The 25947-nt window shown below is 45.4% G+C and overlaps 2 protein-coding genes across 2 annotated transcripts; both read right to left on the reverse strand.

Moving 5' to 3' along the window:
- Positions 1-923: 923 nt before the first annotated feature.
- LOC130019952 (membrane cofactor protein-like) lies at positions 924-17212 on the reverse strand. The gene is made up of 6 exons (XM_056110554.1): positions 17198-17212; positions 16821-16888; positions 14994-15079; positions 4974-5171; positions 3506-3688; positions 924-1039 (listed from the first exon to the last, which is right to left on the reverse strand). Exons 1-6 carry the CDS (start codon positions 17210-17212, stop codon positions 924-926), a joined length of 666 nt encoding a protein of 221 aa, XP_055966529.1.
- Positions 17213-17865: 653 nt separating this feature from the next.
- LOC130019953 (complement decay-accelerating factor-like) lies at positions 17866-21131 on the reverse strand. Its single transcript, XM_056110555.1, has 4 exons — positions 21056-21131; positions 20271-20453; positions 18792-18983; positions 17866-17969 (listed from the first exon to the last, which is right to left on the reverse strand). Exons 1-4 carry the CDS (start codon positions 21129-21131, stop codon positions 17866-17868), a joined length of 555 nt encoding a protein of 184 aa, XP_055966530.1.
- Between the last annotated feature and the right edge of the window lie 4816 nt (positions 21132-25947).

The following is a 25947-nucleotide window of genomic DNA, read 5'->3' on the forward strand; positions in this document are numbered from 1 at the left end:
CGGGTCGGCCATGTTGGCCGCGTGTAAGGCGAACGCCCTACCCGCTGTGCTATATATTTTTAAATAATAATAATAAAAAAGATGGCTGCACTTCTTCAAGACCCTGAATGAATGGTTTGATGCTCTTTGTATTCCTGGAGTGAGCAGATGCCATTAGGCTACACGAGCACTCGACAGGGATGAATGGAGACTTTACTGGTGCCCACTTGAGCAAATCTATGAGCAACAGGATAACAAGGGATACAAGTGAAGCCTACTTAGGCAAATGAGAATTATCAGAAGGATTTATACCCAATAGTATACTAAAAAATCTGAAAAGAAACTTACCAGATGAAAGTAAATAAACAAAAAAATCAAGAAAATAAGGTGCACTTCATACTAACAGGGCTTTGAATCTTAATTAACTGTCCAAATTAAGAATAAAAATATTTTTAATTTTATGTGTTGATTTTTGGGCCACAAACGCTGGTGCTGAGAATTCACTCCTGGTGCTGCTCATATAAGTGCTAGGGATCGAACAATGATGGGAGGCCCTGGGCAGAGCAAGCACTCTACCTGCTCCAGGTAGGAACCTAAGATTTATGGGCACTGGTGGAGGGATGGGTACTTGATCATTGTATAATTGAAACCCAAGCACAAAAAATTATAAGTTTACAACTGTACCTCATAGTGTTTCACTAATAAAAATTAAAAAAAAAACTGGGGCTCAAGCGATAGCACAGCAGGTAGGGCGTTTGCCTTGCACGTGGCTGACCTGGGTTTGATTCCCAGCATCCCATATGGTCCCCTAAGCACTTCCAGGAGTAATTCCTGAGTGCAGAACCAGGAGTAACCCCTGAGCATCGCCAGGTGTGACCCAAAAAGAAAAAACATCTGAGCAAAGACAGTACAATAGTAAACAAAAAATGGTCAGCTTTATAAAATTACAGTAAATACAGGGCATCACTCATACAATTCTTAACAACGTAGGTACAATAATGATTTACTGAACTGGGATCTCTTGAAGCTTGAGTCGGGGTAGTAACTGTAGGCTCGGAATCTAGAAAATACAGATTAAGTTTATCAGCCTTATCAATGTACAACAATGAATCCTCCTTAACTTTTTAGTCTTAAAAACATGAGCTAGTGCTCAAAATAAAAAATACATACTACTTGAACTTTGTAATCCCCTGTAGTATAGAGAATTTAACCTGTATATCAATTTACATCAATATATTAAGAATGAACACAGAGGATTCTTCATCAGAACTTTGTTTTCCTAATGGTAAACCAAAACGTGAACTAAAAACAAGCCATAAAAATATGTTCAGGGGAAACGCACTTTCTTGGTAACACTCAAGTGTTATAATGCAAAATTCGTACCTTTTCCGTTTTGGCTCTGGGGACAGAGCAACTCTACTCAAGTATTCCTGGCTCTGTGCTTAGGAGTGATGACTCATGGTACTGCTGACCATACGGGTGACAGGGATAGAACATGCCTTAGTCACAGGCAAGGGAAGTGCCTTAGTTCCTTTTATTTGTTTGGCATTCCCTAGACATTATTCTTTAATACTAACACAGTTGTTTATGTATAAATTAATATCGATTACTTTGGTGTAGTTCTCTACAATTAGTCGTTAAAAAACCCGAGTATACAGGAATTTAGGTTACTGAAGTACAAAAAAATGCTCCGAATAATTTCTCCTCTTTCTATACGGTGCTTCATAATTCTGTCCTCTTACAGACACTACATTGTAAAGACATGAACTATATGATTATGACATGCTTTTGACCAACTATCTGCACAAAACGTTTCCAGAGGAATCACATGGTCTCCCACCGGGAACAGTTCAGCAAATACATGAACATAATTAAAACTTCAGTGATCAAATGTTTCATGTGCAACTGGACGCCATCAGTCCACCAAAGTCACCTCTCCTTCCTGCCAACCCCAACAGTCACCTAAGGTAAGTACCTGAGGGCTAACTGCAACTGCAGGAAGGCGTCCTGTCACATGACTACAGAAACAGAGAGAACCACCTGTTTCATACTGGAGCAAGCACTCATAGACCCCAACCCATGAGCCAGGCACAAGCTCTGCCCGTGCCCTGCTCTCTCTTATCTGCTGCACCAAAGGAAAGTCCGAGAGCAGCCCTCAAGGGGAGAGACTCCATCACCACCTCCAAAGCCTCAGGCAGGGAACCTGGCAGTCATCCCCAAAGACACTGTCCCTTCATTTCAGTAAAGGAGGATTTTCCCTGGCCTTTGGGTCCATGAAATCAATTCCGTTGAGAACAGAAAGGTGTGTACAGAGAAAGAGTGATGGTGTGAGGGGGTGGGAGGAATACACAGAAATGCAGGAAGTTTCTGGTGGCAGCACAACTTCCTGGGTGTAGTGGGAAAATGCTGTACAGGCTGTATTACAGGAATGAAACCCAGTTCAGGAGCTGGAGACAGCCTATAAAGGTGTCAGCAATGATCTTGAGCATGCATGAAAGAGCAAAGTGGATGACCCAGAAAACATGCCCATTAAATTCAGATGCCAGAACCTTCCTCCTCACTTGGACTGACTTTGGGGATGAACTTGGTGCTCATGTACTGAGCGAGGTGCCTTAAAGGCATCCTACCCAGCTCTGCTCCCTCTGAGGGAGAGAGCTTTGCGCTATTGGAGAGTGAATTAACTAGCACAGAAACTCATCTCAGCTAACCATTCTCATCTCAGAGAATCGCAAACAGAAAAATCACAACTCATGAGGTGGCATGTCCATAACCATTGGCATATGCAAGTCCAAAATGGACAAATGAGTGTAAGTCACAGGAATTTAAAGAACTATGGGTAGAAAACAATTGCTTAGAGTTAATTTTGTTAAATGGATGTTCAGTTCAGGAGATGTCAGTAATGGGAAACTAATCTATGAGAGCTGTACCAATGAGAGCCGTCCTCCAAGGCTGAACAGACTTGTTTAGGAGGACAGATGGCCCAACAGGAGCCATGGAGGAGGTTGAGATTCAAGCCCTGGCACTGGAGAGTCCCTGGAGCACTTCCCAGAGAGAAGGCAGAGCACTGACTCAAGAGAAACTCCTGAGCACTAAACATGGAAAAAATGTATGGAGCAAATTACTAATGACTGAATAGTGGTTTATTGGATTGGTGGTTTAGTACTAAAAGCAGTGAGCAATGGAAAGCATAACATTATCAATTAAAGGGATTAAGGATTCCTTCTCTCCACTGTATGAATTAAAACTTTCATAACAAACCTGTTTACTGAAAATTCCAATTCTGGAAAATGTTGCTGCTATCCATTTTTATCCATAGAAATGCAAATGTGATAAACTAATATGCTAATTCCTGATCTTTTGAAACTTCCAAAATCAGCACAGCACAATCCTATATAATTTTTAGGTCATAAATTTGTCTTAGGTTATCTGTCCAATACATGTAAAAGAAACACAAAACTGAGTTAATTAGTAAAATTCTCCCTTCTAATGTCACTGACACTCAAAATCAAAGCAATGGTCTTGATACCTGGAACACACGTTGGTAATTCAGGCTTCCACCTACTGTCAGCGTCACACCTGACTATGTCGCTGCCTTGTAGGACAAAACCTGGGAGGCAGTCAAATAAAACCGTTGTGTTGTAGTAAGATTTGTTTGGAATTATTGATCTTGGCAGTCCATTGGTTACCACTGGATATGGACATTTAACCACTGAAAAGTTGAAAAATTACAGAATGAACATAAATTGGTATCAACACAAGACAATAAACAGTTCAAAACAGTACAGTGAGAACAAGACTAGGAGAGTTACACAAAGTATACATTTGGGCATTCTGTACGCCCGTTACACGCAGGACAGTGAATCTGAGGTCCATCCCCACTTCGGCATAGATCAGGAGGTGTATTCTTCCACTTCAGGGATTTGCACAAGTTGTCTGCCCACTCTCAGCAAGACTATGAACAATTTACCGGTTGGAGATGGGGGTCTATGAGAACTGCTTGCTAGAAGTTCCCATGCATTTTTGGTAAACGTGCTTTCACTTTTTTTGACTGCTGAGTTATATGCGAAGGGTCGGGGTAACTTCACTGGGCAGTGCTCAGGGCTTATTCCTGTCTCTGCAATTGGGTTACTCCTGGCGGATGGGGGGATATATATGGGGTGCCATGCATAATACTGGGTTTCCATGTGCAAGGCAAGAACCCTACCTGCTGTACTATCATTAAGTCACATCCACGAATTATCTGTATACCCATGGCAAAAATCCTCTGGATCCACATAAGAACCTCATTCTGGAATCTCTGTCTCTTCATTGCTTTATAAGGCTCTTTTCTCCCTATTCCTCCAGGATGCTATACTATGATGACACGGGGTGGGGGTGGGGGGCTGTGTGCAGCCTCTAATTGTTTTTCAAAGTTTCTGACAATATTCTAGCTCTTTGTATAAGTGTATCAATTTATAATTAGGATTTTAATTTTGTTGTGTTTAATTTATAGATGATGCCAGAAGTGACATTTCTATCTTATGGAATTTTTCAATCCATGTTCATTGGACATCTCCAAGGTTTTCTTTAATATCCTTTATTAGCAGTATTAGCAGTTTTTACATTACAAGTCTTTCATGTGTATCTGATTTATATTGGGCATTTTATTTACATTGATTTATTTGAATTGTATTTTAACCAACTTCTTTAATATTTAACAAACGATAATCATTTAAAAGTTTATATTAAGTATTTCAGACAGTCATGAATAGTGTTAAAAATATCAATTTTCTGTGGTTTAATTCTAGGCAAGAGACCATTTGTGTGTGTTAAGTGTGTATTTTTCAAGGATTTGAATCTATAATTTTCTATAAAGATAACAGCATCATAGGTAAAAATAGATTTTAAATTCTTGTTTTTCGAGGGGGGCTTTGTTTTCTTCTAGGTAATAAAATTACATATGGTATCTCCATAGAAGTCAAAAATGAAGGAGGAAATAATGGAAGTACTATTACCTTTACACCGAGGAGGGGTGCCGGTCCAATCTCCATCACCAGAACAAATACGCCTGTTTGTCCCAATAAGGGAGTATTTATCTGGTCCAGCTGAAGGGTTGCAAGTGTAAGTCACAACTTCACCATATTCAAAAAATTCCTTGTGACTACTGGAGTACTTCCCATTTGGTATTTTCTCAGGTGGTCTACACAAGATCTCTTAGAAAGTGGGGAAGAAGGACATAAATAACAAGAACTAAAGTAAAAAGATGACTGTAGCATTAGAGTTCCATGAGCTTGATAAATACATTAGTGCTTAATAGCTATAAGCTAATTTTAAATCTAATATCCCTTTAGAAGATAGACACTAGAAGAAAATGTGATCCCTGAATTCAAATGACTGATGTAGAAAAGAACACTATGGAAAATACATCTATTTAAACAAATATAAAATATCTACATTGGGAGGTATCTTTGTTCATCTGCAAGGTCAGGTTAGGTCTGTCTCTACAAGAGGTGATGACAATTTAGAAAGAGAAACATGTTTGTGAGTAAAAACTGCGTTAAATGGAGTTTAGAAATTAGGTATAGTTTGTAAATATATCTGTATACTAAATTGGTGATTCACAAGATAGTTGGATATCTTGTTATTTTCTTTCAATTGTTGGACTCTTTCTTGTTACTGTAGCACTGTCCTTGCTTTTCATTGATTTGCTTGAGTGAGCACTAGTAACGTTTCCATTGTGAGACTTGCTGATACTGTTTTTTGGCATAGTGAAAACACCACAGGTAGCTTGCCAGGCTCTCCACTGCAGGCGGGATACTCTCGTAGTTTGCCGGGCTCTCTGACAGGGACAGAGGAATCGAACCCGGGTCAGCCACATGCAAGGCAAACGTCCTACCCGCTGTGCTATCACTCCAGCCCTTCTTGTTACTATCACCCTTAAAAGTATACAGTTAAATTTTCCAGAGAGTGACTCCAGATGTCTTCTGAGCCAGAAATGAGAAAGACTACACTGTAGAAACAGTAGATAAAGTTTATCTGGAAGGAATGAAAAGCAGAATTCATTATTCACATCTACTAAACCTTTGTTACCTTTTAGCTTCAAAAAGAAAAACTTAAGACTCTTACAAGTGACATTTTAGAGGAAACATGCAAAACACTTTTATCCTCAGGCATCTTGCTCTTCCTCAAAGTTGCCAATCTGTCCCCAAATCCAGCTAAGCTAGGTCAAAGCTTCTATGTCCCTGTATTAAAAAAATGTTCCTGAAACAGAAGACTTGCCCTGCATGAAGACTGCATGAGGTCTTTCTCATTGGGAAAGAAATGGTATAACAGCACTTGACTGTTTTTTGTTTAAAAAACTTAGGCATCATAAGTCACAATGTGATTTGCAGTTGAGTTTTAGGCATATGATTTTCCAACACCCATCTCATCACCATGTCAGCTTCCCCCTACTAATGTGTCTTTTTCCCTTCCAGACCTAACTGTCTCCTTGACAGGTACCTTTTAGGTTTGGTCATTGCAGTTTGGATCTCATACTTTCAGCTTTGTTAATTCTATGGTTAGCACTTGCCTCTCTCATTATTATTATTGTTGTTGTTGTTGTTGTTGTTGTTAGTGGTAGGGGGAGGTCTTTGCATTCTTTTTCTTTTTTTAATTGAATCACCATGATTCACAGTTACAAACTTTTTCATGATTGAGTTTCAGTCATGCAACGTTTCAACACCCATCCCTTCAGCAGTGTAGATTTCTGTCCACCAAAATCCCCAATTTCCCTCCTGCCCTGGACCCCTCCCCTCCCAAGTCTGCCTCTATGGCAGACACTTTTCTTCTCTATCTTCCTTTTACCCTTTTTCTTTTCAGGCACTGTGGTTTGCAATACTGTTACTGCAAGGGTATCATGAATATCATTTTACCTCCTTTAAGAACTCAGTTCTTGTCCAGAGTGAACATTTCCAACTATCATTGTCATGGTGGTCCCTTCTCTATCCTAACTGTACTCTCCTCTCTCTGCCACCACCCTTTCTGACAAGCTTTCTACCATGGGCCAGTACTCCTAGATCTCATTTATGTTGTCTTTGGATACTATTCTCATACTACCCACACTGGTTTTTTTTAAATAGCCTGTAAATACAATCATTCTATATCTGTCCCTCTCCCTCTGACTCATTTCAGTTAGCATAATACTCTCCATGTCTTTCTATGTATAAACAAATTTCATGATTTCCTTTTTTCTAGTGGCTGCATGATATATCATAGTTTCTTTATACAGTCATCTGTTCTTGGGCACTTGTGTTTTTTCCAGATTCTGGCCATTGTGAAGAGCATTGAAATGAACACAGGGGAACAGGTAAGTTTTCTGCATTGTTTTTGGATCTCTAAGGAATATTCCCAAGAGTGGTATTGCTGGATCATACGGAAGGTCAATCGTCCATATTGTTTAAAAAAAAAAAGGCTGAGCCAGTCAGCATTCCAACTAGAAATGAATGAGTCCCTTTCTCCTCACATCTGTGACAGCACAGGTTGTTCTTGTTCTTTTGAATGTTTATCAGTCTCTGTGGTGTTTGGTGATATCTTATTGTTCTTTTGCATCTCCCTGATGATTAGTGGTTTTTTTCATGTGCCTATTGGCCAATTGCAGTTTTTCCTTGAAGAACTTTCTTGTAAAGTTCTACAAGTGCCTTATATATCCTGGATATTAACCCCTTATCTTTGAGTTCTATCTTGGCATTAAAATCACCGACAATGATCTTGTAGAAGGTGTGGTCTTCTTTATAGAACTTCTCCAGCTCCATGTAGAACTTCTCAATTTCTTCTTCATAGTAATTGGATGTTGGTGCCTAGACAATGAAGATAGAAACTGCTGGCAGTGAGCCACATCTACTCAAGTGTATCATCTGATTCATGTTGTTAGGCATTCTAATGAATCAGTGCTCATGGACAAGTTCGTGTTGACAAGGACACTGACACCACCGACACTTCTGTCATCGCATGTTCCAAGGAACAGTTCTTCTCCAGTGTCAAAAATGCCCTCTCGTCTCCGTCAGGCCAATGATGTTGTACTTGATCTTTCGCGCTTGCACCATCAGGTCCTCGATGGATGCATCCGATGCCAGCATACGTGCATTGAAAGTACAGACAGTTTTGGTAGCCTAGTTTGGCCCTGAGATTTTATCAGCCTCTCCTTCCTCATTCTTCTTAACGCTGCCATATTGGGGACTCTTTCAGGCTCAGGGGAATGAGATCCATTGTATTTACTGTTTTCGGCATATCAAATACGCCATGGATAACTTGCCAGGCTCTGCCATGCAGGCAGGATACTCTCGGTAGCTTGCCGGGCTCTACGAGAGGGATAGAGGCTTTTAGGGTGGCTTCTAATCACCCTTGCACGTGTTTCCATGGTTCAAACCATATTTGAATCCCATCAAATATGGTGTGGTAATTTTGGAAGATGGGTATTAAGTGTCTTATAATGTGTCCAGAAAGCAGCCTGGAGCATGGCAGTGGCTGGGTAGTGGAGGTAGTGGAGTGATTTTAATGCCAAGATAGGATCGAGAAGATCAGTCAAAGAACTCCACATCAGGATCCATGGCCTAGAATGGAACGAACAGGGTGAGAGACTGTCTGAGTTCATCATATCGACCAAGACAATCCATGGTAACTCAGTTCCAGAAGGGCAAATCTAAATGTTGGACATGGGAGTCTCCGGGTGGACAGTTCCACAATGAAACTGACCACATCATATTCAATAGATGGTTTTGCTTGACTGATGTCGCTGTTGTCCCAAAATTCCAAATGGGATTGGACCACTGTCTCCTTCGTGAAAAATTCTACTTCACGGAGTGGGAAGAAAGGGCTGCAAAGTTTAAGAAGAGAACTCCCAGAACGACCACCAACTGGGAGCTCTTTGGCACTATTCCGGCAACATGGGAAGATGCCATCATTGACAACATTGACGAACAAGACGATTGACTAGTTCAGCACCTCCATGATTGTGCAAGGAATGCCGAGAGAGAGAAAGCCACAAAAAGCCTGTCTTCGAAAACTCTTGAGCTCTGTAGCTTGGCGTGAGCCTCGGGCAACCACAAGCGAATGTCCAAGCTCTCAAAGCAGTGCAGAGATGTGATAAAAGAAGACCTCAAAGAGAGAAGAGCAGCAGTGCTGGCTGGCTGATGTGGCAGAAGCTGGGAAAAGCATTCACAATGCCCGCCTTTCCTTCACCAACTACAAGACCAAGATGACTGCTCTCCGACATCCTGATGGATCTATCACATCTTACACAAGGGCAATGGAGAAGATTATCCATGACTTCTACTCAGATCTCTTCAATATCCAGGTCCACCTGTCCATATACCAAATTCCGCAGGATGGATATGTCATTCCCAATGTTCTCCCTTCCGAAATCCGACATGCCATTTAGTCAGTTAAAGAAGCGAACAGCCCAGACAAGGTCAGACCTGAACACCTGAAGAATCTGCCATCAGTACTCATCAATACACTGGCTTGACTCTTCACACGCTACCTGTCTGAATGCAAAGTTCTGTCCCAATTGAAATCAAGCAGGACTGTTCTACTCTACAAGAAGGGAGACATCCAAGACATTGGCAACTATCATCTGATCTGCCTGTTGTCTGTTATCTACAAGCTGTTCACTTGAGTCATCCTGAATAGGATTGGCAGAACCCTAGATGAAGGACAACCATACAAGGAAGACGGGTTCCGAAAAGGATTCAGCACGATCAACCATATCCACCCGGTAACCAAGTTCATTGAGGTTTCTCAGGAGTTCAAGATGACACTCTGTCTAATGTTCATTGATTTAAAGAAGGCCTTTGATTCTGTTGAGATGGAAGTGGTCATTGAAGCCCTAGCCAATCAGGGCATTCAAACTCAATACACCAGGATCCTCCGTGAACTGTATTACGGATTCACTACCAGAATCTCACCATTCTACAAGGAAGTGATCATTTATGTCAAGAGAGGGGTTCGGGAGGGTGATACCATTTCACCGAAACTCTTCAGTGCCACCCTCAAGAACATCATGCAGCCACTGAAATGGGAAGGAATGGAAGTGAAGATACACAGTCGGCAACTACACCACCTCCGCTTCACTGATGACATCGTTCTAATAACACCAAACATTAACCAAGTGGCACAAATGCTGGCCTACTTCGACCATGAGTGTGGAAAGTTCGGACTTCAGCTGAATCTCACGAAGACAATGTTTATGAGAAAAAGACTCATTCCTGACATTCCATTTGCTCTCAACAGAATGAACATCTCTGAATGCAACAGTTATGTGTATCTAGGTCCAGAACTCAACATAACGAATGACCTGGCACTTGAATTCTGCAGAAGGAAGAGAGTGGCTTGGAATGCCTTCAAGAGTGTCGAAGAAATAGCTAAGAGGATAAAGAACCTCCGGCTATGGGCACATCTCTTTGACTCCACCATTCTTCCTGCATTAACATACACCTGAGAGACCTGGGCCCTATGAAAACAGAATGAGAATGCTATTCGGGTCTCCCAAAGAGGAATCGAAAGAATTATGCTTGGGGTATCATGCTTCACTCTAGTGAGAGAAAGAATCCGGAGTTCCGACCTCCTTTGATGATCGAGAATCAGGGACACTGTCTTGTTTGCCAAGGCGTCAAAAATCAGACAGGCTGGACAGGGACACATAATGCGTTTTGGAGACGAGCAATGGACTAGAGCCATTACCAACTGGATTCCACGGGACATCAAAAGGTCGCGTGGCCATCCACCTACGAGATGGTCAGATGTCTTCGTCAAGACCCTGAATGATCGGTTTGAGGTTCTTAATGTTCCTGAAACAGACGCCATTGGGCTACACTGACACGGGACAGGGACAAATGGAGACGTTATTGGCACCCGCTAGAGCAAATCGATGAATAATGGGATATCAAGTGATCAAGTGATCAGTTGAGTGTTGGGTAAATAATTTTCCCCATTCTGTGAGCCATCTTTTTATCCTGGTCATCCTTTCCTTTGAGGTGTAGAAGCTTCTAGTTAATGTTGTCCATTTTGTTTATCTTTGCTTCCACTTGTCTGGTCAGTGGTGTTTCATCCTTGAAGATGCTTTTAGCTTCAATGTCATGGAGAGTTCTGACTAAATTTTCCTCCATGTACTTTATGGATTCAGGTCTCATACCAAGATCTTTAATCCATTTTTATTTTACTTTTGTTTATGGCAATGGAAAGCGGTCTGAGTTATTTCTTTTCTCATGTCATGGGCCTGTTTCCACAACATCATCAGTTTAAGAGATTTCCTTGCACTACTTAGTATTCTTTGTTTCTTTATTGAAGATTAGCGGATAATATACCTGAGGGCATGTCTCTGGATATTCAAGTCTATTCCTTTGATCTGAGAGTCTGTCTTTATTCTAATACCATATTGTTTTAATTAGTGCTTTATAGCACAGTTTGAATTTGGGGAAAGTGATGTCTCCTTCTTTTTTCCCCAAGGATTGCTTTAGCTATTCTGAGTGGTTCATTTTTCCACATGACTTTGATCTATTTCTTTGAAAAATAACATGGAATCGTATCCTTATAGTGATTACATTGAATCAGTACAATGATTTGGGGAAGTATTGCCATTTTGATGATACTAATTCTCCCAATCTAGGATCATGACATTTTCTCATGTCCTCTTTTATTATTGAAGAAGCAATTCATAGTTTTCTTTATACAGGTCTTTTACCACTTTAGTTAAGCTGATTCCAAGGCACTTTTTTTTTCTGGCACACAGCTGTGAGTAGGGCTTTAAGAATAAATCTTTCTGGGGCTGCAGCCATAGTACAATGGGTTAGGCATTTGCTTTGCATACGGCCAAATTGGGTTTGATTCCCGGCATCCCATATGGTCCCTGACACCAGCAGGAGTAATTCCTGGGTGCAGAGCCAGGAGTAACCCCTGTTTATCACTGGGTGTGACCGAAAAAGAAAAAAAAAGAATGTATCTCTCTACCATCATTATTTGTGTATAGGAGAGGTATGGAATTTTACACATTAATTTTGTAGACTGCCACCTAACTATACAAACCTATTATTTTTTGGAGGATTTTAGTAGAGTCTTTAGGAATTTTTAAATATAGCATCATAACATTTGCAAATAGTGAGAGCTTGACTTTTTTCTTCCCTATCTGGATGCATTTGATATCATTTTCTCACCTTATTGCTATGCAAGTACTTCCAGTACTATATTGAATAGAAGTGGAAAAAATGGGCAACTATGTCTTGTGCCTGATCTTAGGGGGAAGTCTTTTAGTTTTTCCTCAATGAGTATAATGTTTTCTGTGGGCTATGATAAAGGGTTTTGCCTATGTTGAGGAAATTTCCTTCAATTCCCATTTTATTGAATTTTTTAAAAATAATGAATGAATGGGTGCTGGATCTTGTCCAATGCTTTCTCTGCTTCCATTTAAAGATAATGTGATTTTTATTTTTTTCTTTCTGTGTATTATGTTCACTGACTTGCATATGTTAAGCCATATTGCATCTTCGAGATGAATCCTACTTGGTCATGGTATATGATCTTTTTGATGTATTGTTGGATCCTATTTGCTAATATTTTGTTGAGGATCTTTGCATTTGTGTTTATCAAGAATATACCTGTAATTCTCTTCTTTTTCCCCATCCCACACCCTCCCCCTACCTGTGGGGCAGATGATTTCCACATTACTCTCTCTCTACTTAGATCACATTCAATATTTTGACACCAGACCCACCATTATTATTTGAGATTTTACCCCAACACTCAGATCTGCTGAAAAGGCAACAGTAGACAATTTGTTTTCTATTGCTGGTTATGAATAACATATGATGTCACGTGGCTGGAGTAGTGGCTACGTGATTTTGAAATTCTAAAATTTTAACACTTAAATCTGGAGAGATTTCTGCCAAAACCTGCTGGGTTCCGAGATTTGCTCCTGAGTCTCTGGGATCATGGCTGTTAAGCAGCTTGATCAGGAGCCAGAGAGGCCGTTCGTGGGCGATGACTTGGGGTCTTGTTGGGGTGGGGAGGACAGGACCGGCTCCACCCCCATCTCGTGAGACCCAAGATGTCTTGTCACTGTGGGCCCAAACCTGACGTCCAATGGCTTCTGGAGGATGATGGCCACCAAGCTGCCAGGAGGAAACAGGAGGACGGACAACACCCTTCCCCCACTATAGTCGCCTGGCGACAGTAACCTGCTGCGTAGTCCAGACGCATTTCTGCCAAAAGCTGCTGGGTTTCAAGATTTGTTTCTGAGTCTCGGGATCATGGCCATTAAGCAGCTTGATCAGGAGCCAGAGGCCATTTGTGGGCGATGACTTGGGGTCTCGGGGTGGGGAGGACAGGACCGGCTCAACCCCGATCCCATGAGGCCCTGCGTGTCTCATCACTGTGGGCCCAAACTTGACTGTCCAGTGGCCTTTGTAGGATGGTGGCCACCGGGCCACCAGGGGGAACAGGCCAAGGCCCGAAACCTATTCCCACCTGGGTTTGCCCAGGACCGGTAACCTACTGCAGGGACCGGACGCATTTCTGCCAAAAGCCGCTGGGTTTCGAGATTTGTTTCTGAGTCTCTGGGATCATGGCCATTAAGCAGTTTAATCAAGAACCAGAGAGGTCATGCCTCCAATTATATAGCTGAGCCGGAGGTGGTTTGTGGGTGTGTTTCCCACATACCTAACTTTTGGCCGTTTACTTTCTTGGTAAACTTTGCCCCAAGTTTTTGGGGTCTGGCCAAAGGCACAGCAGCAATTTTGGGGTACCTGGAAATCTGAAGGCACCATTAGGCTGCTGATGCGCTCACCTCACAGGTACAGATTGACCTGCTGGCAGCACCATACCCCCAGTTGTTCAATTATTTTGAGGCTTTCCCCCATCTTCTGTTTTTGTCTGGAGGTTTTCTGCACTTCACCTTTGAGCTCACTGATTCTGTTCTCAGCAGTCATTAGTTTTTTCCTTATTTCTGCTTTCATATCATCTTGCGTTTGATTGTTAGTACATGCCAGGTTTTTTTTTTAAATTTTTAATAGTGAGACATCATGAGGTACAGTTGCAGACTTACATATTTTTGTGCTTGGGTTTCAATTATACAATGATCAAATACCCATCCCTCCACCAGTGCCCATTGCCCACCACCACAGATCCCAGTATCCCTTCCACCCCCCATCCCCCCCATCCCACCCTGCCTCTGTGGCAGTGCATTCCCTTTTGTTCTCTCTTATTGGGTGTTGTGTTTTGCAAAAGAAGCAATGGGTAATAATCATGTTTGGTCTATAGTCTACTTTCAGCATGCTTCTCCCATCCTGGGAGGATCCTCCCAACACCTTTATTTGGTGTTCCCTTCTCTATCTGAGCTCCCTTTTCCCCTAGCATGTGTGGTTGCATTCCAGTTTTTTTGATCTTCAAAAGCATTCTCAATATTTCCTCTCTAAATTCCTTGGTAGGTTATGTAGCTCATTATTACTGGTTGAGTCCATGGGCTACCACCTTCACTCACTAAAGCGGTGGAGTTCTGTGTTGCATTCACATTGTGACTTTCGCAGTCTATAGTTGTTCCTTGCTTGTTTTTGTGTGGCTAGGTAGCTAGAGTTAGGATGTTTTTGTTTGTGAGTTTTGGAAAGGAGAAGAAATGTGCGGCCACTATCTGTGGGTGCACGCTCAAGGGCAGAAGGTATCCAGATCTGCGGGCAAAATGGCAATACTAAGTAAAAACCAGTAACTCTAGTGTTGCTATGATTCCTCAGTTTCCTGGGACCAGGCCTGGGCAGAACTAAGTCCAGAAGGCTAGCAGCCTCCCCCTCCTTATCTAGTTCTCAGGTGGGGAAATTCTGAACTGGGGGCCAAAATGGTGATCCTAAATCACACTTCCCTTTCTGACACACAAGACAGTGGCTGAGAACATGTCAAGTAACCAACTAAAGAAAAGGTCATGGTCTATGGTATAACATTCCTAGGTCTAAAGGGGTATTGAAAAAACAAAGTACTGATTACTGCTCTAATATCTAAACAGAGACCAAACTTACTTTCACATAGTGGAGGCGCATCACTCCAGTCCACAGTGTTGCCAACTACATCACAGTAAAGAACTTCTGGTCCAATTAAGCGAAAACTAAGTAAGAAAAGAAAAAGTTACTATTATTTTTATATAGGTAACTGAGAAATAACATTTCATGTTGTCCTTCAATAGCAGTTTGAGAAACAGTCTTAGATATATGAGAACAGAGGTAAGGGAAGTACAATTTAATCCAGGAAAGAGCTGGTGTAAGTGAGGGCTCATGGTCCTGCAGCAGGGGCTATATCCATCTGTGCACATGGCCACAGCTGCCTCCACAGTTACATCACACTCACTGGGAGACCCCTTCCCTCACACCCTCCTCTCAGCAAGACTGCAGCTATGGTGAGACCAGGCCCTGTGATTGGCTGTCTATATTTGCTGCACCTGGGCAAGTCCCCTAACACTCTAGGGCTCAGCTTCCTGCACCAGATAGTGAGAGGACCGAATGCCAGGCCCGGGTGGGGAAGCTTCAGCTCTTGGCAGTCCTGTAGGTTGGAACATCCTTCTCGGAATCGCCCATGATACTGCTCTGGAATCTTCTTTGATGGTTTAGTCAGAGTTTCCTACTCCTGCTGGACAGACCCCCACTGCCAGAAATAAATTCTTGTCGACAGTTTTTCTTTGACAACTGTTCGTATATGCTGTATTTCTCAGTAAGGCTACAGCAACTTCAACAAGTCGACTTGTTAAACTTCTAGAAACCCTCAAAAAGCCTACATGTAGGCTCCCTCAGGAATGTAGGGAGGAGGTGCCAGTCTTCCACTTGGATATCTAAAAAAGACCTGCAACTGCCAGCACCTGCTTTTAGTTGACGTCTCCTGAGGTTCATGCATCTTCTTATGTTCCAGGTGAGGAGTGATTCTAGATCCAACCAAGAATCTGCTACCACCTCCATACAGTGGCAGAGGGCCAGGGACATACCGCAAGACTCCGAGATACTTACCTGGCATGAACAAAAACTCAAATTGGATCGCCATCACCACAAGTTCCCAAGCACCTCTAGGTGTAGCTCTGGAGGTCTCAGAGCACAGCTGGTCTGTAGCACTGAACCATCTGGACTAGTGAACTATTTCTGGGAATGCTGCTGTACCCTCTGAGCAATGCATGGGAGGCCACCAAAATTTAAAAACAAAAAGAAAAAGAAAATAGAAAAATTATGACTTCTAAGATCAATTGCACAAAGGAGAAAAATGATAGCAATGACACATGGCCCAGGATAAAGCTGGGACCGGATCAGAGCAGACTTAAGAAAATGCTTCAGATAAACCAGGATAATGCTAACCATGATCATAGACTGCAAGATTAAAAAAATCCCTAAAAAGTCAAAATTCCCCACCTTGGACTCAGCAAAGAACCACCTGGCCACACTAAAGATCTGTGAAGTTGAGGCCTGGAGTCACCCGGCTGGGCACCTAAGTATTCCCTGCCTCTGTCTCAGTATGGAGCCACTTGACTCCACCTAAGAGGGTTGTGTAAAGGTGACCTCTTGACAGTACTGCTGCGACTGCTGTCATGGAAAATACCTTTCTTGCAGTCCCACATGGAATACACCTTGGACTCTCATCTGAACTAATGCAGGAATAGTCTGGCAACCTCCATCCACACTAATAGTCAGTCAATCCTAGCTCCAAGCACCACTCTTAGAAAATCTGACAAAAGCAGCATGATCCAAAGCACAATCTGAGTAGGCAAAGGGTCAATGACATCAAACACCTCCCATAAGAGGTCAAAGAAACTACTATCAACAAATTGGATTGGAGACCACTGTCTGAGAACAAAGAGGGCACCAACCAACCTGTCCTCTAGATTGCTTCGCTTAGACAGCAGGGCCTGAATAGAGAAGCAGAAAGATTCCACCGCAGACTGCAACGGGACAGCAGGGAAACAGCGCAGAACCCCACTACACTTAGTGAACAAATAGCAGCCCCGATACTCAACCAGCACTAAGAGCCTAGCTAGCCTCTCTGATAATGCATTTATCAGGAAGTAGTGAGGGTGTTCACTGGCCTCAAAGAAACAGTACTATAGACAGCCAAGAAAACACAAGAAAGTGTGTGAAAAACAGAATCAGAGATGACAGAATTAAAGAAGTTGGTAGGTGAGGGGTTAAAGCAATACAACAGCGGGTAAAGTGCTGCATGGCTCCTGAACAAGCCAGAGTTACCTCCGTACCCTGAAAAGGTCCATGACATTGAACAAATTCAAAGCACTCTTTCGAAGTCCATAGAAATGAAGCTTATGATCTGAAACTCTGTATCAAGCACAGGAAACTGACATGTTTATAATGAACAGGACACAAGTGTACACATGGAGTGAAATATGGAAGTTCCACCTGCAGACATTAAAGGATTCTGAAGGCATCCGCAGCATCAAGTCAGAGTTGACAGTCTGGGGCACAGGGATGGGTCCTCTTCCAGAGTGGACTGGCCCAGGACCTCGGCTAAGACCATCTCTTACATGAGAGACACATGCTTTCAATCCCGATATTTAAAAACAGCCTATTTACACATAGGGAAAAACAGGCACATTCATTCTTTAGGGAAATTTAAGGACTTAAACTTCACACTTGAGGAAATTAATTTCTCCCACTGTAAGCCACATATCACAAGTTTTTAACCACTTTCAGAATTTCCTAATGAATCATATACACAGCAATGTAAGCACTTCAGTTATATCTTTCAATCTTGCCCCATCTTAGTAATTGAGTCAAGAAGGACCTTTGAGGATGGGGGTTGTTTCATTACTACTCAGCAATAACCATGAGCTATGGATCTGTAAGCTTCCATCGTTCGTCTGAATTATTTGGTCACTTGTTCTATCCCACGTGGAGGACGCCGGACTTACCCTTGATTGCATGAGAAGGTGATGGATGCACTATATAGAATGCCAGATGTTATAATGACATGACCGTTATTGATTTCTCCAGGGTTGGGACATGACTTTTCTAGAAGGGAATATGGATAACTTTTTTCACTTAATTATCAGGTACCTATAGACAATTCTATTTTCTGAGCTTTATGTTTCAATCCTTAGACATCCTACCTTAATTTCTTGATGTTTTAAAATAAAACCAAAAAGAATACATTGAAACATACATTTATTAATTTCATGTTACAGATGAATTAAATGTAAAATCATCAGGTAAATGAATATTCCTATGGCAAAGGAAGTTTACCCAAGATAAAAAATACTAAGATTCCAATAGTTGGAAATTACCTCAAAGCTGTGTGCAGTGGAAGGTAGTTAAGATAGAGGGTCCATTATGACAATATTAGTTGGAAATGATTACCCTGGACAAGAACTGAGTGTTGAGTGTAGGTAAAGGGATATACATGATAACCTTTCAGCGTCTGTATTGCAAACCCTAGTGCCTAGAATGCGAGAAAGAGAGAAGAGAAGTTCCTGCCATTGAGGCAGGTGGGAGTAAGGGGTGGGTTGGGGGTGGAAAGGAAACTGGGGACACAGTTCTGGGAAAATACACATGTGGAGGGATGGGTGTTGGAACACTGTATGACTGGAACCCAATCATGAACAGTTTTGTAATGCTCTCTCTAAAGGTGATTTAATAAAATAGAAAAGTTTTAAAAATTACTAACTTTCTTTCAAGAATAATTTAAATTAATGTGTATCGATAAAGCATGAAGGAAAGAAGAGATTTTCTCCAAACACCACAGATTTAAGGACATCCTTCTGTATGGTGCCTGCTTCTCACAGCTGAGGCCACAATACCCCGAGAGGAAATAGAACTCATTGAAGTCATCCTCACGTTTACAAAATTCAGCTGCTTTGGACCACTTCAAGTTTGGCAAGCAAGTGATTTTTTTGGAGAGCGATTCGACCCTCTGGAAACCTGGCCGGCAGTCGTACTCCACAACGGAGCCCACTGGAAAGTAGCTCTGCGTCCTGTAAGGCACTTGGATAGAGGCGAAGAGTAGTCTGGTTGGAGCATCACAGCTGCCTAAATGTGGCAACAAGGAACAAGGAAAACTAACTTTGTGAGCATCCAGGTGTCACTGCCTGGACCTCCACTTTCCACACTATTTCAGCTTTGTTTGGGGGCCATACCCATGTTCAGGGCTCACACCTGGATTTGCCTGGGGGTCACTCCTGGTCACTCCTGAGGACCATACCGGAGTGTCAGGAATTGAACCCAGTCAGCTGTGTGCAAGGCAAGACTATGCAAGACTGTGCAATAGCTGTATGCTTGTCTTTTGCTCCCTTTTGTAGAATCGTGGGATTAACTGTCCAGCGGGCCAGCAGCATGCACGTGGAGGTTCACACGTTCGCTCTCTGGTCCTGGTTGCTGCAGGCCAGTGAGGTGGAACTGGAACCAGCAGTCCTTGGCTGCCAGTTCAGACAATCAGACAATGAACCCATTTCAGCTGCTGGGGACAGTCCCAGGCAAGTCCTAGCACGGGGCAGCAGGGTCGGTGGACTCAGTGACCTGAGACCCCTGGGCTGGGAACTCAGGCAGCGAGAATGAAGTGAGAGTTCCAGCTCACACTCACGGACACAGCTCACCGTCTCAGACTCACACCGCTCTGAGAACCACAGCTCCCTGAGTACAGGCAGAGGAGCCCACGGTGTGAGGGGACCACTCACACAGCAGTCAGGGCGTGGCTAGCAGCTGGGCCACCGACCGGTGGGGATGTAGGGGTGCGGCTCTGCTTCAGAGCCGCTGACCTGGGAGGCCCGCCCCAGTGCACAGTCTGAGGGTCTGAGGGCACACTGCATGGACCACAGCTGAACTGGAAAACAGAGCACTTGCGATGGCTCAGCTCACAGCCTACCCGCCTGCTCTCAGAACCAGTTCCCAGGCCTGGAGTGTGCAGGGGCCAGCCCAGTCCTCTGTGTGTGCGCAGAGATCCAGAGAGCAAGGCTGGGAGGTAGGCACTGAGGCCCAGAGAACGGGAAGGGGCCTGCAGAGGCCCTGGCGAGGCCCCACTGAGGTGAACAGGCCCAGGCTCTGGTTCAAGGCGCCACACAGTTCGCACTCCCTCACGCACCACTGTTTACTCTCTGCCACTCACCTCAGGGCGAGAGTGTTAGGAAAAACCATTAATGAAGACTGGACCTATTCTGGGAACTGGGGCCGTCAATTAGCTGGAGGGTGGAGTGCCAAGGGGAAGCCCTGGGGCTTAATAAAGCCAGAAAGCTATCAATTACAGTCACCCTGAAGAGCCAGCGTTAACCCTGGCAAGACAGGCACGCTCCCTTATCGCAGCTTTCGAGCAGGGGGCCTTACGGTTGCAGAACTCTTGCAGCTTCAACCACTGGCCTTGTTCACAGAATGAAGTGTCCGACCGACCGGGTATCTTTACAAAGCCTGGGTTGCACGTGTATGTGATTCCGGTTCCCTCGGGGAAACTGCTCAGTCCCTCCAGGTCGGGCAGCGCGTTGGGCACCTCCGGGGGCAGGCCGCAGTCACCTGGGGAGCGAAGGGCAGAGCTAAAGGTCATCGGGCCCCCAGGGCAGGATCCTAGAGGGGCTGCAAGCCCAAGGTCCTCACGGCCGGCCAGGCAGGTCTGGACCCGGTGGAGTCTTGTGCGCGCAGGGCGCAGCTCGGGAGCCTGGTGTGGAGCTGGCCCGGGGCGGGCTCAGCACAGTGGCCCTGGCCCTTCTGAGCTGGGGTCACATCTTACAAGGGCCTGGAAGGGCCAATCCCCGCCCTTCTGTTCTGGTCCTGCGGGGTCAGTTGTGGCCGTGAGTAGTCAGAGGGCCCCTTAGGGCGCCAGCGGGGCCCCTGGGCTTCCCAGAGCCGGACATATCCTCCCGTCCTCCAGCCAAGAAAGCCGGACAGGTCACTGGCATGGACACGGGCGCCGCGGCCTGGGGAGCGCTGCCCTAGCAAGGAAGACTCGCACCTGGGACGCCTTTCCGGGACCCCTGCCCCGCGACCCCCACCCCGCCCACCGTCCTCCCGCCGAGCCTCCCACCCTGCCGCTGCCTCCGACCCCAGTTTGCCCGCGACCCCCAGCCTGTCTCCCCGCTCCCGCAGCTGAACCCCTCTCCTTGGGGCGCGCCCCTCACCGCCCGCGGCCGGCGGCCCCAGCAGCAGCGGCAGCAGCAGGACCAGCGCGGCCGGGGCGCGCGCGACCGGACGCATCGCGGGCAGCAGCGCCTACTGGGGGCGGCAGGAGCGGGGCGCCAGGCAGTGGGCTAGCGGGCGGGGTGGGCGGGCGGTGCTGACTCACAAGGGCTGGGCGGGGTCTCAGGGCAGGGGGCCAGGTGGCCGAGGGGCTGGGAACTCAGGTACTTGCTCTTTTGTTTATTTAGCACCAGCGATTCTCAGAGGCTGCTCCCAGGTCAGTGCTCAGGGGTCACTCGCACCGGGGGTCAGGGGCTCATGCAGTGCTGGGACAGAGCCCAGGAACTCAGGCCCTGTGAACTATCTCTCCCGCCCAAGAACTCGGCACTCCAGAAGGTGAAGACTAAGAGGATTCACTGAAACTGCAGATCAGAGAGATCATTTGCTCACACAGCAGAGCTCACTGTTTCTGCAGGACGACAGCTTTTCTGCTCACTGGTGGGGACCCAGAGCTCCCTGCGGGGCTTCGGACTGCTCCTCAACAAGTGCTCAGCTCTAGCATTTGCACCAAGCACCAGCTCAGGTGGGAAGGAGGAGGGTATCCAGAAGGCCCGGGTCAGTCGGGGTGAATGGCAGGCCTGGCTGTCCGCTGTGGGGAGGGTCCCCAGCAAGAGGGTCTGAGGGGGGGACATCTGGCCAGGCACCAGCTCCCGGAAGGTGGGCGGGGCCGTTCTGTGAATGGCCCTTATCTGCCTGGCAGAGCCAGAGCTGGGCGGGCAGGGCCTCTTCCCGGCGCACAGGGGGACCTAACTCCACTCAGGGAAGCACACGCAGAATCTCAGAAACTTGGTTTTCAGTTTGGGGGCAACGCCTGTGAGTGGTGGGGCTCACTCCTGACTGCACTGGGAGATCACTGCCGGCAGGCCCAGGGGCCATGAGCAGTGGGGGCAGGCCTGGTCCCGCTCACCAGGCCAATACGGTCCCTGCCGTGTGTGTCTGTAGCCAGCCTGGCAAGCGTCCCCTTGACACAGGCCTCTCCTGGGGCCTCCTCTCAGACTCTGTCCCGGCTCACGCGTCTGCCTGGGCTGGGCTCCTGCCTTCCCCTGGCACACCACAGCGCTGAGGCCTCTCTGCGCCCCAGGAGCCAGGCACTGAGGCACTGAAATCCCTGGGTACCACCCAGCTCCCCTTCCTCTCTCTTTGTGGTTCATCTGGATGTCCTGGAAGCCCACAAACCGACTCCCACCCTCCCGTGGGCGGTGGGCAGCACTCTGTCGGAGGTACCACGAGGCTCCCGGAGGGTCTGGTTCTCTTGGGGTGGGGGGGTCTGCCCAGAGCCGGGGTGCACCCCAGCCGCTTAGAGGCCAAGGCAGCCGCAGCTCGACAGCTTTGTTTTATTCCTGGTCCCTATGATCCTGCTGGCTGGGACGGTGATGTCTGCTGAGACCTCCGCTTGTCTCCTGTTCTGTTCCCAACTCTCGTGTTCTTTGGCAGACAGACCATTCCCCTTCACTTCCCACCTCCCAGCACTGGAGTCCCTCTGCATTTTCTCTGTTCGAACTAAGCCTCTTCACGGTCCTGGCAATAATTGGCACCTGTGTGATGTCACAGTCACCCGATGAGGTGACCAGACAGGGAACACAGTAGCCGAGTCCAGGTTTGAACCAGGTTCCAGCCTCAGCAGGTCGACTCCTGCCCTCTGCTTGCTCAGCTGAGTGGCTGTGCTGTTGGGGCTGAAAGCTCCCCGGAACGTCCTCCTGCTCCTCTGGCACCAGTGAGGTGTCTCAGAGGCAGAGAGCAGCCTCAGGCGCTGTGGAGACCACAGCCCACAGCTGGCTTTCAAGGAGAAGCAGGCTGTGATCACCCCGGGAGCAGATTTCAAGGTTCCCAAGTCTAGACCAGTCGGTGCATCTGGCACCGCTCAGAGAAAAACCAGAGTGCTGTCATCTGAGTATGGGTGATTCTTGCTGGGCCTCTTGCCACTCGTACTGGTCACTGACTTCACACTGGGTAAGGGTTACTCTGCGGGCCCTACTCTAAGGGGCTGAGGGCTGGGCACTCATTCCAACTTCTCTGTCAGGGCCAGCAGCCACCAGCCTGCTCAGTCACTGCTGGTGGCATGCTGCGATGTTGCCCTGAGCTCCAGGCATCCTGGCTCCAGGACATCCATGTCTACCTTGCCAGTCAGCTCCAGCGTAGCTGGACAGACCCAGAGGCAGCGCCCGAAGTACACGGCTGCGAAGGTATGTTGCGTGCTCCTGGCATCTGAGCACACCCAGGTCATCTCTGTGCTGTGCTGGCCCCCTGGGTCGTGATCAGCTGTTCCTCAGGACACCACCTAAGTGAAAATGACATTTTGTTGCCTTAATAAGGTTTTGAAGTTCAACTGTTATATCCCCACCAAGGAAGGGTTATTTTTAAACCGACTTCCCAAAAACTATTGCTCCTCCAAAGATGTTCATTTGGAAAAGTAGCCCACAGAGGTAATTCCCAGTCAAGGAAACAGAGTTCAAGCTACAAGATATTGCACTTATATGAAATGAACATTAGAAGGTGCTCAACTCTTCACGGATACTATACTTGGCTGAATTTCTTTGCTGACAAGCTCAGATTGCTGAGCTGGAGACAGAGCTCAATGGGCTGAGAGCATGGAGAGAGCAGGGGAGAACCTGGTTCAATCCCCGGCACTGCCTGGTCCCCAGAGCACTGCTGGGAGTCACGCTTGAGCACTGAGCTAGGAGTATCCCTGCAGATCATCAGGTGTGGGTCCCCATCCCACTAAAAGACAAACAATAAAACATACAAAGTATTATATACACCAGTATATTTGCAACAGAATATGAAATATTCTATGTAAATTGTTGTTTGAGAAACGTGAACATGATAAATTTTGCCTATAATCTGATTTTTTATTAGCATAAAAATAAATTTACAGTGGAAACAAGTTGAAACAAACCAAATTTTATTTGTCTGGAGAGGTTAGCTTAGTGGTTTTTTTTTTCTTTCTTGTTTTTATTTCCAGTGTTGAGTATGTGTTGGTGTTAAATCTAATATCTTTAACTTTAAAAGAAATCTTATTAGCGGAATTATGACCATGGTAGTGAAGTATTTGATTATTCTGGTTTGCAGTTTGCTTGAATATTGTGATTTGAATGTACATCTTAAAACCCTGGTTCTTGTGTGTTCAATAAGTGTGTGGATGCACGCACGTGTCTGGTGGCCACAAGCTGCTCCCCACTCTGGCCTGCTACTGCCCTGCCTATGGACACATGAAGGAGGGAACAGGCCACCAGGCTCCTTGGTGATCAGTCACAGTTTACTCCAATCTCTGTTCCCATTCCAGACTCACACTCCTCCCATCCCAGTCTCACACACTGCCCCCAATTCCAGAATCCCACTGCCCCGCATTCCCTCTCCCTGGACCCTGACTCACAGATTTTGTTCTGGAGACCATCCCCTGGAGTTGGGGGGGTCAAAAACACACATAGGTGAGGTATCACAATCAACATAGATAAAGCTCTTCCTTCTGGGGAAGCTTGTAGGACAAAATAGCATCCTGGTAGGAGATCCACCCAAGGGCGGAATTCCATCTAGGGGTGTATAACTTTCCTTTCCTTGGTCCAGATCCATTTAAACTGTCATCTAAATTTACTTAACAAGATTCCTATTCATTTTGTATGGATGCAGTAAGAGATTAAGCTTTCAGTGTGGCTCTCATGGGGACATATCCGTATAGATCCTCAGACCACAGTCCTCAGGCCAGATTAGTCCTTCCTAACCCCCTCAGGGTCCTTATCTAGTTACTTCTTTTTGAGTCATGACAGAGTTTGCCCATGACTGTGCTCTAATTACGAGTTCTATGACACTTGGCCTGACCTGTTTCAATGCCAGGGTAGATTATGGCTTGCCTTGGGTCCATTCAAGTGCCCTGTAGGGATTCTCCTTTTGGAGTGCTAGAAACTAAGGGCAACTGAAGCTTAAGTCAAGTAAATATGACAGATGCCTAGGAGTAAATATCATTCAGAATCAACTAACTCTCAAGTAACAAGAGCACAGCATTAACTGTCTTCCTGTGTCTACAAAAAGGACATTGCTCTAAAGTAAACAGAAAAGGACATAAAGGAAAGAGAAAAGCAATATTTCACTTGCAAATAAAAAATCCAGAATCCTCTGAGAAATCTGACTGAGTCACAGGGAAAATGAGTGATCAACAGATAGGGGAAGCAGAGCACCAGGGAGTGGTTGAAGATGAAAGCCAAAGAAATGGGAGTGCTTTGGGAACACTGTGATGTGTGTTACACAGTGAACCTAAACTCCTTGTGGTGTGGAGGAGAAAGGAAGGAGAAAGGATAAACAAACGTTAAACCTAAGATGTTTAGAATTATAAGCCAACAGTTCTGATATCTGGAAAATGTAAATGTAGACAGGAAGTAGATTATTAATGGCCTAAGGCTGAGATGGGACAGGAATTAACCATAAATGGGCAAAAGGGAACTTTTGGAGGTGGCAGAAAGCTCATAAAATTAGTGTAGTGATGGTACAATGCCAGAAAGTATTGAATTGCAGTTACAACCATTGAAGTCTATGGTGTATAAGTTATGCTTCAATCGCTCTCTCTCTTCTACACAATCAAATATCTGACACCGGTTCTCAGGGCTGGGTGGGTAATCGCAGTGGAACGCACGATTTGACAGAGCAGGGTCCTGGGTTCATTGCTTGGCACTACAAAAGTAAAATAAAACCAGCTTCTCTTCTTGAACTCCATGCATTTTGATTCCGTTTCACCCATATCTGTTTGCCCCACTCTAGTTTGAAAGTCTTCTGCAGAGAAGTTAAGCCAGGCCTATCTCAACACTGGGGGATCCTTGTCCAGAGTGTTTTCTTCAAGGACTCT

This window comes from Sorex fumeus, unplaced genomic scaffold (genome assembly GCF_029834395.1).
Source record: "Sorex fumeus unplaced genomic scaffold, SorFum_2.1 ptg000010l, whole genome shotgun sequence".
Lineage (NCBI taxonomy): Eukaryota > Metazoa > Chordata > Mammalia > Eulipotyphla > Soricidae > Sorex > Sorex fumeus.

Excerpts from the sequence above, each read along its gene's own strand:
- LOC130019952 (XM_056110554.1), bottom strand. Across the intron at positions 15,080-16,820 it reads CGAAGCAATCTAGAGGACAG|TTTTCGCTTAATTGGACCAG; the intron begins GTTGGTTGGTGC and ends TTTCTTACTTAG. Across the intron at positions 5,172-14,993 it reads TGCGCCTCCACTATGTGAAA|AGATCTTGTGTAGACCACCT; the intron begins GTAAGTTTGGTC and ends CCACTTTCTAAG.
- LOC130019953 (XM_056110555.1), bottom strand. The coding sequence starts at position 21,131 with ATGCGTCCGGTCGCGCGCGCCCCGGCCGCGCTGGTCCTGCTGCTGCCG. Across the intron at positions 20,454-21,055 it reads GGGGCCGCCGGCCGCGGGCG|GTGACTGCGGCCTGCCCCCG; the intron begins GTGAGGGGCGCG and ends TTCGCTCCCCAG. Across the intron at positions 18,984-20,270 it reads GCTGCAAGAGTTCTGCAACC|GCAGCTGTGATGCTCCAACC; the intron begins GTAAGGCCCCCT and ends TGCCACATTTAG.